Genomic DNA, 12,829 nt, shown 5'->3' with positions numbered 1-12,829 from the left:
TTACACAATTTTCTAGCCATATTATTAGTCTGCAGATATAACTATTGCAAAAGCACTTCAGGTTACAGTTTCCATGCAGTATTGAAAAAGTAGCCAGAATGTAGTAATGAAGTGAAGAGCACCAACACACATTGATTTTTTTTTCCAAATGATATTAAAGAAAAAACAAATCAGAGAAAAAACACAGAAATGGGAACCAGAAGAAGCAAATAATAATAAAACAACAGTTGCAATAACAATCTGATACTTCCCTGAAAAAAGAAAATGGATTAAAAATGACATAAAATAAACTACACAGAATACAGATAAATTATTTATATACCTTAATAAATTATAACAAATAATAGTTTACTCTAGCTACATATCATTTGTTCAATTATATATGTATCTGAGCAGAATAATTAAGAATGCAAAGAATATTTCTTAGTTATGTGACCAATGCCAACACAGAGAAAAACGTGGAAGACTGAACAAAGAAAGACATCCTTGAATAACAGAGGTGCATCACTGGAGATAAACCATACTAAGTATAAAGAAACACAGTCTAAAATACTATTAATGTAAAAACTCTTGAAAGATCTGAAGGACCATCTGATAAAGAATTAATATATGCAAGTATTTATCCAAACACTTCAGATCTTCACTCAAATTGTAGGTAACTCCACTTCTGCCAACAACTCTTGTATTTCACAGCCTATTAACCACACTGCACTAGCAATGGCCCATGAAGATTACAGAGTATTGTCCAAAATTATAGAAAATAAAGAAAATACTGTCAAAACTTTGCCTACCACTTGTTCCCCCTAGATTCATTACACCTGTCTGAATTCAGGAACCATCACGCAAAATAACAACTGACTTGTCACTTCCACAAAGAACAGCATTGCATCCTCATCTACTGCCAGGTCTCTGAAGTTATTCTCCTGCTTAGGTTCTCACCGTAAAGAGCACATTCCTAATTACATTCAGAATTTAGTATTTCCTTTCATTTCCATCTCACTCAGCTATTTGGAATAAGTGTTGTGTCATCTTTTCAGTTAGAAAAGGGCTATCTGATTAGAAACATGGAAAACCAAAAACAGTGAAGCTCATCCATTTTTTACTGTTCCAATAAACATTTTTTATAACTTGATATTTTCTGTTTTCTCTCCATTACTTCACGTTTTCTAAAGCCCAAAACAAAGGGGGTTTATTTTACAGTAACTCTTCCAAAGTTGCGAAATTTTTTAAGTTATAAAATGAAAAACCAAAACTTTGAACCAAAAGAACTATTGATTGCACTACCTTCAAGAGCTATAAACTCCCAAATTTGAAAAGTAAAAATATTGGGATTTCTCAAAGCTAACTTAAAATACATGAGAAAAAATACAGTAAATACCATTATTTACTGTTTTAGAAGAAATATTCTTATAGAATAATTCCATTCTCTTGAAGCCATGCCATCTTTTTCTAAAAAATATATTTTAATCTACACATTTCTATATGCCCACTTAGACACCATGTTGCTATCTATCCACACTGTCTTCAGACATTGTAACAGTCATTCTTCCTCACAAAGTAAGACTTATTCCTAGCCTCCAAAAGCCTTGAGCCAAATGCAGCAGTTGGGTCCTTACCACAATTAACGTGAAAACTTCTATTTCCAACTTTTTAAAAAAAAAATCAGTTAAACACTGAATTTAAATGCCATTCTGGGATATAAATTCTTATGAATTCTGTTCTTCCCAGTAAATTAGAATATACCTCCAAATTTCCTGATATTATTCTTATGCACCTCAAACTGCAATATACTACAAAAACAGAAAAACAACAGACTTACTGACTTTACTAATAAATTAAATAAATTAATAAGTTTTGTTTCTGAAACTGAGAAAATTAAGTCAGTTTTGTGTGTCATCATCCTGCAACATCTGTGCTTTTGATATCTGAGCAGCTAACTCTGGATCTTGAATTTCTTGAATTTTTTGACAGCCTAATTTTTCATGATATTTAGTCAGAAAAATATTTCTTTCCTCCCTGTTTTCACTGTCAACAATTTTTGCTGTCCTGTAGAACAAAATTGGCTTTTAGAAATCTCTATGTGTTTTAACAGTTCATGTTCATGTTTCCCTGCCATTGTATTTTGTGCAAAGCATTCTGCTCTCTACAATCAAGAATTTTAGTTTTCCCTTTGTCTAAATGATTGAGTCTTCCAAAGTAGTTAAGTACAATAGTTACAGAAAAGTAAAAATTATATGGCTGGTCTGATGAGCAAAACAAATGTACACATGCATTGCAAATGGGGCCAACAGAAAAATATTTCTTTCTCTCTATCAATACCATAAACCATTTCTGTGTGACCTATAATCTGTCTGTTTAGATTTTATTCATTATTTTTATGGCACATTCTTTATGTCAACATAAACAACTTGGAAAAAATATGAATGTAAAATTTTCAAACTGCACTGTGTCCATTCCGTTTTCCTTCCCTTTTCAATCTGTACCAGGTCACAACTGAGCACTTTTGAAAAATCACACTTTGGAGTTGTAAACGACACAGAAAGGTGTAAAAAACCCAAGCTCTTCAGTTTAGCACAAAAGATTACCCTTTTAAAGAAAACATTCATGTAATTAACCTTGTTGTCAGTGAGAGTGAAGAACAAAAGTGAGTAACACTAGTACAAAGAATACACCAATCAAAGTGAGATTTGGGGAAAAGTATATCTGAATGTTAGTGCGTAAGAAATATTAATGTCCAAGCACACACAGGTAATAAAATCTACCAACTGTACCTTTAAGTGTTACAGATGAAAAAGTGTATATACTCAATAGAACAAACGTTACTGGAGGTGAAGATTAGATCTTTCTGAAAATGTGACTCTACCATTCTGTCTTGGTAGATAAATTCAAACTATCTAATTCAACAAATACAACATCTCCTAAAGCTAACAAAATGGAATTTCTTTGTGAAAACATGACCCTGCCTACACGGTATAGCAATAACTGAAAAATTTAGCTAGTTTAACAAGAAAATTTAGTTAGAAGTAGCTTGCACTCTCCAGTGAGAAAGTTGTATAGGCTGTAAAAGCACAACAGTAAAACCAATTAAATGTTTACATACTGAAAGTTGTCCAGACAAGAACTGTGGAACATCCCTTAACATGCCAGGACTCATAGGAGAAGTCACTGAAATAGAAGGTCGGTCCATTTTTTGAGATTCAAATGAACTAGAACCTGTAATTATAAATAAAAATATTTTATTTATAGTAGTACTTGTGCATTTTTCACAACATTCTTTAAATAACTTCAGAAAGAAAAGTTGTAGAGATATAACCAAGCATACAATAAAGTTGTGATAAATATCACTTTTTTGATCTATTCAAAATTACCAAACAATGGTACTCAATCTTTTGGTGATCAGATGCAGTCAAAAGATTTTATTTTTAGAATTAAACAAAATTTATTCAGATATTTCTGGTTGTAATTGATAAGTTGAAGGCCCAAAATTTCTAAATATTGAAGTAAATACTTTACTGTGGTCAAAGGAGTCCATTTTTCTGACCTTGTACAATCAGACTAATTTTTAAATAGATTTTTACAAAACCATCAAGATGCATGTAACGATTTTTTTTATATTTTATTTCAAAACTACAAGGTCTGAAAACTGTCAGAGGACAAGTTTTGACACGTAAAACAAATTAAAGTATTTTTCTAAATACAAAAAACAATCTGTATTTCACAAAATGTAAAATGAATTTCATTTTAAGACTTGGCTGATCAGTGAAAAGTTATTGAAGTTATTCATATTATTATAATCAAGTTTCTGTCACTGCATTTATTTATGGCTTCACTTGTAACAGAGTTTTAAAACAATGATAAAAAATAACTCCAGGCTGAAATCTACCTTATCAGATCTAAGTCAAAGAAAGGTTATTTTTCTCCACATAGAATACTCACTTAGTAAATTCTAATAAACAAATAAATAAGTTCTAATAAAGTAGAAGTATTCTGATTTCAAAGTAGCCATCCCTCAGGTCATAAATATAGAACGTTATCCCCCTTTTTCTTTATAAGGTTCAATTGACATGCAAAACAACAAAAAAGGAAATTAAAAAATACTAATATTCTTATATATTAGTTACAATTCTGCTTTTCTTTTCAATCAAAAATAGCTTAAGTCTACAACCAAACATCAAGTCTAAATGAAAATATCCTGACTTTTGACAGTTTATTTTTAAACAAAGATAAATAATGCAGTAAGATGATATGCTGAGACAAATAAGGATAAAGAGACAAGAGCTATACTGACTGTAGATTACATTTTTCAACCTGTTTTTGCTTACATAAAAGAGAGAAGATTTTCCTACCCCACAATTGAAACTTACTGGACTCCAGCTGTGCATGTGTGCTGTCAGGTATTCTGGGAATGTCCCTGAAATCAGGAAAATTAAGACAGGCTGATCCTTTATCTAACAAGCATATTCAAATTTCAATCATGCTATAACAGTTCTCAAGCCACTGTGGAATGTCTCATCAAAGCTGTATGATCTGATGGCTGTCTTCAGCCATAGGAGAGATATATCTTTTATCCAGTAGATATCATTTCAGTGGCAAATTAAAAACTACAGAACAAGTGGTTAGGTGGATATAGGAGAGAGGCTGCACATTCACAAAATTATTAAGCAGAAAAATAAAAAGTAAAAAGAAATATGTTAATGGTAGACTAAAACTGTGAATCGTAGACTTTATGATGACATTATACATTAATTTAAATTATTGGATCCTCACTCCAGTAATAGCTATGCCCATCCTGAGCCTCAAATTTAGATAATCTTAGATTTTCCACGGCTAAATTACATGTGTAATTTCATTTGGCAAAATTGCATACTTGCATATACATGAGATGTTGCAGCACCTGTACTAAGTTGCATGCATAGCTATGTAATTTTAAAACATTTTTCTCAAAATTACTAAGCACCTCATGTCGCTCATGTACCCTGCAGAAACGTATTCCTCCTGTGAAGTGCAAACATTACTGTACACTAATAAAAACTATCAATATGCTTATAAGTAATTTCAGATGTATTTGAGCCAAACCGAGCAAGATGAAGAGCTTCAGCTCTGAGTCACAGCAAGAATAATATTTAAAATCCTGATGCATGTTCAGTGCAGTTGGTTTCTTCAAGGTTGATCACGTGTTAGTGCCCAGGCCTGCCAATGGGGCTGCGGGACAGTCTCTGTGAGGGAAGGTCAGGGCTGTCCTGGGCACAACTCAAATGGTTCCAGCAGCTCCAGAGGTACAGCTAAGCCCAGCAGCCAAGATGGTGGCACCTCTATGCTAATATATTTAACAAACACTAAAAGAAGCCATGGAGCAGTTGTGAGAAGAGAGTGGGGACAAAAACAGTGAGAGAAATATCCCTGCAGACACCAAAGGCAAAGGAGAAGAAGGAGGATGATCAATCACAAGCCCATTTCCCCACACCCCTGCCCAGACTGATGGGGAAAGCAGGGGATACAGGAGTGAATTTAAACCTAAGAAGAGAGATGAGGGGAAGGTGGGTTTAGTTTTGTTTTTATTTCTCATTATTCTATTATCTTATTAATTCCTAATAAATTAAATTACTCTTCCCCAAGTTGAGTCTGTTTTGTCCATGATGGTAATGCTGAGTGGTCTCTCCATCCTTATCTTGACCCATAAGCTTTTCCAACTTATTTTCTGAACCTATTCTGCTGAGAAGCGGGAGAGAGAAATTTGGTGGGCATTTGGTGTCCAGCCAAAGTTACCTACCACAAACACCTACGAAAATGAAGGGGAATTTAAAAATGCTTTCAATGCTACCTACTGTCTCATATAACAAAAAAATGAGTCTGTACTATATAGAAATAAAATTGACTAATTCATTTTTGGTATGCTGTTTCCAAACATTTTTCAAGACTCACTATAAGTGAGTGTATAAAACAATACACTTGAAAGCTTTGAACACTATGTTTTATGTTCCTAAAGCATGCAAAACCCAGTATTTCACAGTAGTGTGAACAGTATTTCTTAAAAGGAAATCTCAGAGATAAACATTTGTAGGAGAAGCAGAGGTACTTTTAGGCATCTGTTTAGCTTTTAAGGTAAGTTAAAATGCAAGCAGATTGTATAAAGTAATTAGTATTTCACAATGCATGATTACTTCCGAATTCAGTACAGTAGCCGCTATGAAAATAACATGTACTTTAGAAGAATTATTTCTGAAAATAATAAGCAGAAGATAGATAAGTTCCTATGTGTTAGGGACAGTTCATACAGAAAAGCAACTTGGCAATCAATTTAAGATAGAAAACAGGATAAATTGCATGTCAAAATGGTATGACAGTATATTTTTAAAGAAGCTTTCCATTTTATCTTCCTTTATCAGCTTAGCTTGTTATCTCCAGTTTTTATAGCAGCTAGTCTATAATAAAACTAAGAAGAGCTAACTGTTGTGTTTACTGGAATTTGATTTTATATTCAGAATATCAGGATGTGAAAATGGATTCTCTCTCTCAGCTAATTGCCACTGTCTGAAGATTTCTGGCATGAGTTAGTGTGTTGCCATGAGAATATCAAGATACTCTCTTTAAGCAATAGGATACACCTCAGTGCAAAAGCGAGATCTTTCAAATGGTCAACTATTCTAGCTGAAATAATTATTACTTTCGACACCTGGTAAATCTGAACTTTTAATGATTTTAAATATATTGTTTGGGGTAGAACACAGACCTATGGTGCCATGTTTCCTTAGTCAAGCAGAAGATACTAATTTCTATAGTCCGGTTGATTATGATCTGTAATTTTCTAAACTGAGAAGCCAATATATTTCCAGTTCATCGGCTCAAATTTCGTGAAGAACATTTCTGAAGTTATATTGTCAGTATAAAAATCCGAAGAATTACATAAATCTAAAAAGAATCTAAAATCTTACCACATTGCAGAAAATATTCATCACTGAGACTACAGTTAAAAACTGAGGTTATAAAACATTTATATTAGTAACTGCAGTTTTGGAAGTGAAAACTTTTACATCTACTGAAAAAGGTCACTGGGAACCAAGAACATAGAACAACTTCTTTAGTCCAGAAAGTTCCTTGCTAACTATATGGCAAACAGTTAATGATGAAGAAAGCATCTTGGGTGCCCGGTTCACTTAAGGATTTATAGATTAATTAGTTTAGAAACAGCAAGTGGAGCACATGGTAACATAACAGAAGTCATGATGAGGAAGGTACACAACAGTGAATATTAAAGCACAAGAAAGAATACATAAGGTTTTGCACAATTAAGAGAATGAAGAAAGAGAAAGAAAATATAATACTTTCAAGATGTAAGTATTTTCTTGAAACTTTTGCTACAAGCTTCTGTTTCAGAGAAACTACAAAAGATCTTACACCAGTATGAAATTAATTTGAAAATTCCTTTTCTGAGACAATATTCTTCTAGTAATGTAGTCTACCCCTTAGCACTGCTATGCCTACAACTCCCAAGTTATGCATAGGTTTTTAAGGAAAGGACAGATGATAAAGCCTTTACCCTAAAGGGGTTGCAATTCAACATGTAGTGGATAATGTCTCATCTCACTGACAAGGCAAAGCAGTTTTTATTATTACCAAGTTAATTTAAATTGTCAAACCAAATTAAGTCCCTGCATGTTAAGTCCGCTGCCATTCAGCAGGATCAAGACCAGCTTGAGAGTTGGGCAGAGAGGAACCTCATGAGGTTCAACAAGGAAAAATGCAGAGTCCATGATTCTATGTTAAGTTCCTGCCATGTTAAACACATTAAGTTCCTGTTATAGCTGAACTAATACTGAATTATCTTTACTGAAATTCCATCTTTAGATTACATGGATGTAGCTTTTAGTACTTCTTTTTAGTTGATATGAGTTGATGTGCAACTTGTGCAAAATAAAGAGATGCATATATTTGTCAATATATAATTACAGAATTGTCATAGAATCATAGAATGGTGAGGGTTGGAAGGGACCTTTAGAGATCATCTAGTCCAATATCCCCTGCAGAAGAAGGTTACCTAGATCAGGTCGCATAGGAACACGTCCAGGTGGGTCTTGAAGACCTCCAAGGAAGGAGACTCCACAGTCTCCCTGGGCAGCCTGTTCCAGTGTTCCATCATTCTCACAGTAAAATAGTTTTTTCTTATTTTTAAATGGAACTTTTTGTGTTCCAGCTTCACCCCATTACCCCTTGTCCTGTTGCTAGATACAATAGAAAAAAAATCTGACATCTATTATTTAGATATTTGTAAATATTAATAAGATCATCCCTCAGTCTCCTCTAGACTAAACAGCCCCAATTCCTGCAGCCTTTCCTTGTAAGGAAGATGCTCCAGTCCCCTGATCATCTTGGCCCCGTGTTGGACTCTCTCCAGAAGTTCCCTGTCCCTCTTGAGCTGGGGACCCGAGAACTAGACACAGGACTCCAGATGAGGCCTCACCAGGGCAGAGTAGAGGGGAAGCAGAACCTTCCTTGACCCGCTGGCCACATTCCTCTGACATACACCCAAGTATGTCATTGGCCTTCTTGGCCACGAGGGCACATTGCTGGCTCATGTTTAGTTTATTGCCAACCAGGACTCCCAGGTCTCTCTCTGCAGAGCTGCTCTCCAGCAGGTCAACCCCCAAGCCTGTACTGGGGTTGTTCCTCTCGAGATGCAGGACTCTGCACTTGAACCTCATGAGGTTCTTCTCTGCCCAACTCTCAAACCAGTTGAGATCCCGTTGAATGGTAGCACAGTCTTCTGGTGAATCAGTCAGTCTTCCCAGTTTGATGTCATTAGCCAACTTGCTGAGGGTACACTCTGTCCCCTCATCCAGGTCATTGATGAAGGTGTTGAACAAAACTGGTCCCAAAACAATCCCCATGGAACTCCACTGGCCACAGGCCTCTAATACAATTCTATGTCATTTATAGAACCATAGAATAGGTAAGGTTGGAAGAGATCTTGAAAAACCAATTAGTCCAACTTTACATGGAAAAAGGAGCCCAGATGAGACTACCTAACACTCTGTCTAGTTGCGTCATATACATCGTAACAAATTCAAAAAGAAAGTTCTTAACAAATGTTAAGCATTTTCAAATTCAGTGATAAACATCCCTCTCTTCACAACCCTGGTATGATCAGCTACGGAACTTCCAATGGAGAAGTAAAAAAAGGATGGATGTTACCATAAGTTGTAGGAACTTAGAAGATAACGAATAAAGGAAGTATTCACAGTCTAATATAACAAAGCAACTATTGTTATGCAAGAATAAAAAATAAGTTTAGATATTGACAAATAGGTCTGAAAATTAAGAAAACTGAGCATCAAGGAAAAAGTCCCATATAGTGCTAGCTACTCATTCAGATATGTTCTGTATTGGATGCTAAGCAATAATTTAATAGATTACATTAAGATACTGAGAATGTGGATTTGAGACTTTACAAAGCATTTTGATCATGTCATTTGTGTGCTGTATATTGGACAAAATTCTACACTGCAGACTCTGATAAATGGTTTCTCATCTGTTCACAGACCACAGATGAATATATAATTTTTATATATAATACAAAAATTGGAATAGAGAAAAAAAAATCAAAAGTCAAGAATTACAATAGGCTATAACCACAGTTTCCAGTACAGGCTGAATCACCAACTAAACAATCACAGAAGGAAAGTTATTAACAGACAATGCCTGGGACTCTCTCAGAGAATATAGAATTTCACATCAGCTCTTTTTTCTTACTGGTGTGATTGATCATTCCAACTATGCTTTTGATTTACAGAATTTTCCATACAGTTTTACTATGTTTATGAGTCTGTTTTACATGCTTTGACCTAAGTGCAAAACTTAGCAAAATTTTAATCATAGTCAATACAGAAATTACTTACCCTATTGGTCTTGAAACAACAAGCTCCACTTGTGGCTCAGGTTTGGATTCTAAAATGATGTTATACACCTCCTCAAAAGTAGCTCCTTGTAGTAGCCTCCCATTCCATTCTAATACTTCATCACCTATAATTTCAGTAATAACGCTCTGCTTAGGAAGTCTGCTGTGCACTGTACTTAAAATGTCAATTTAAGCCATTCTACTGTCAGCTTACGGAATTGTGAAACCTGTGTTGTAGAAAAAGTTTCAAGTCCTTCATATAGGAAAATCATGAATACTTAAGGTTTTCTCCAGCTCATCTTCAAATATGTTCAGTGAAACAATAACATCATCAGTAGGACATGTATTGAATTAAATATAGCTCTTTGGCAGCTGTGGCTTACAGAAATTTCAACAAAGTCTTTAGAAAATGCAAATCTTTAAAAGAGCTTATCTCATCAATTTCCTATTTTGAAGATCCATTTCCCTCTACAAGTTTAATATTTAAAGTTCAGATAGTTCTTATATTAATCATTAATATTTCTTGCACATCCTCCAACCTAGAAATCCATGGTTTGCATGTTGGGATAGAAGCACTTTCTTAGCCAAGCTGGTTCTGTTTGCATGATTATAATAGCTTGGTTTGCTCTAACTAAATTATACACCACAAAATAACTTGGCAGGATGTCACTGGAATATTATTTTTATTGTAATGACATGGATAAAAATGTTGAAATATAATTTTGAACAACATGAGTATTTATATCTTTTGCAAAAGCAGTCACATCTATAATCTAGTAACTGAATGTCTGGTTGAATTCTGCAGTAGTTCACCACACTTATTTAACATAATTTCACTTCTAATTAAAACTGGTCGCTTCTTATCACCTTCAGATAAGAAGAAAACCAACTCAGCAGTATAATGTAGAGCAGGTACCTACCTGGTCTAAGATGTCCCACTGTATCAGCTAAGCTTCCTTTTTTAACTTTGGTGATGAACGCGCAGAGTCGACCTGATTCAGTCATCTTTCCTCCTACTACCTGTTTCAACAAGGAAGTAAGTTCATATAATGAAAACTACTTTAAATGACTTAAATGTTCTGGCATCAGAAAAAAGAATTCAACTATTTCCTTGGTTGTCAGGTAGTCCAGGTAAAACAGTTACACTTGAAGACAATACCACAGAATTTTGGTTTTGAGAGGTTATGTTTGTAATTATTCTGGGTATTTGTAATTTAAATACAATGGAAATACAGAATTCTAAAGTTTTTAAAATTTAGCAAACATATGTATAGCATTTCACTGTATTATCACCAAAAAAACCAAGACATTGGTTTTTACACTGCTTACTTCAATACTTTTTAACTGAAAACAGATATATTAATGTAACAGAACTCAACAATTCACAAAAGTAAGCCTCAAATATCTCAATCAAATTCACTTTGGCTGGGCAAGTAAAATGAAAATACTTGTCATATTGAAGATTTCTCTACAGGAAACTTCAACTGATGTGACCTTAACATTTATCTTAGATATGATTCACATATCATAATCTGTTGCAACCGCATAATATTAGAATTCTTAAAGCTTCTTAAGAGTCGTCATATGTAAATATTTGAAAATTCAGGTTAGGAATAAGTGCTAAAATAATTCTTTTCAGAAAGTAGTTACTTTTGAATCTAAACCACTAATGAATCTCAGTAAGGTTCATCTTTATAAGAAAAGATTTTAGAATTTTAGAATTTTCAACATGTAAGCTTAAATAAAGAATACTTAATGGCAGCAATGTTAGTCACTTCTCTTACATTTTAAGACATTAAGACAATATCACACATCAAAAGTGGTGCTCAGTTGGCTTCTTTATTGACTTGAAAATAAAATCATTTGTCAATGGAATAAAAAATTCAAAAATTTCCAAATCGTGTTAGTATATAAGTAACCACATTTATCTAATCTCTGTTTACAGAAGTACGTGTCATGCTAAATAGAGAATGGAGAATTAATCCAACTTCTTAATTATTTCTCACAGCAAGGATGTTGAATCAAAATAAATACATGCTCATTTGTTTTGTTGTGTATAACTCATTCTCGGTCTTGTGCTAGTATTGCTGGAAATACAAACAACATCACACAAAAATAAGATGACGATATGAGCTTTAGTTTCATAATGTATCCAATGAGTACTGCATCACCAAAAAAAGATTCAAACATATTACTTTGTTATAACAGATAATAAACATTAAATAATTTTCTGCTTTGTGTATTTCAAATGTAGGAAATCAAACAATCTGCTCAGGATTGAAACGTCACTAACTTTCAGATGTCCTTCAGATTTTCAAAAGATACTCTTTCACATTTCTTCCCTTTTGGGAGGAACAGCCATTATACCATGGTGCAATGCTCAATACTGAAAAAAGTGGACAGGGGTTAGCTTGCCCAGCAAGGATGCAATTAGAACCTTGCAGAGTAGACATTTTCAAAAAACTTGTGAAAACATGTCTAGTCTACAAAAAATACAATTCTTTCAGTCTGACAAGGACCTTGTAAAATGACTCTTGCTAACCAAATATAAAGTGTCTCTAGCAATTCTGAGAATAAGACATATATCTGTCTGCCTGTACTACATAATATGAGAATACTTTCACTATAAAGGTAGCTAGTTTAACTGAGAGAGTTGTTAGCTCCAAAATTATGCATTACCAACCTTCAATCCAAGCATAGCTCCTGAGTCTCTAGGCACACTTCCATCTTTTAGTCGTTTATTTAACAATATCCGACCAATGAGACGGTCTCCATCTTTGGACGGTTGCCAAGTTACTGGATGCTATTGTATGGTGTTAATGGAAAATACAGTGAATAGGATTTTAAATAAAAATAGTTCAGTAATACTTTTTAATTTTCTGATATATTTTTAAAATGTTATAAAAGTATTATGATTACACTATTATTTAATGCAAT

General features: G+C 33.9%; 1 protein-coding gene across 27 annotated transcripts in view; it reads right to left on the bottom strand.

The window, feature by feature from the left end:
• Positions 1-12,829, bottom strand: part of RIMS2 (regulating synaptic membrane exocytosis 2) — a 466,103-nt gene that overhangs the window by 202,346 nt on the left and 250,928 nt on the right. For all 27 annotated transcript variants that reach the window (XM_061995371.1, XM_061995382.1, XM_061995378.1 and 24 more), the window contains 5 exons: positions 12,576-12,695; positions 10,813-10,912; positions 9,894-10,017; positions 4,365-4,411; positions 3,101-3,213 (listed from right to left, as the gene is read on the bottom strand). In XM_061995371.1, coding sequence (XP_061851355.1) covers positions 3,101-3,213; positions 4,365-4,411; positions 9,894-10,017; positions 10,813-10,912; positions 12,576-12,695 — 504 coding nt within the window. The remainder of the gene's footprint in view (positions 1-3,100; positions 3,214-4,364; positions 4,412-9,893; positions 10,018-10,812; positions 10,913-12,575; positions 12,696-12,829) is intronic.

Source organism: Colius striatus, chromosome 4 (genome assembly GCF_028858725.1).
Source record: "Colius striatus isolate bColStr4 chromosome 4, bColStr4.1.hap1, whole genome shotgun sequence".
NCBI classification, from domain to species: Eukaryota; Metazoa; Chordata; class Aves; order Coliiformes; family Coliidae; genus Colius; species Colius striatus.
The sequence above is the reverse complement of the archived record's forward strand: the minus strand, read 5'-3'. Positions and strand labels throughout refer to the sequence as shown.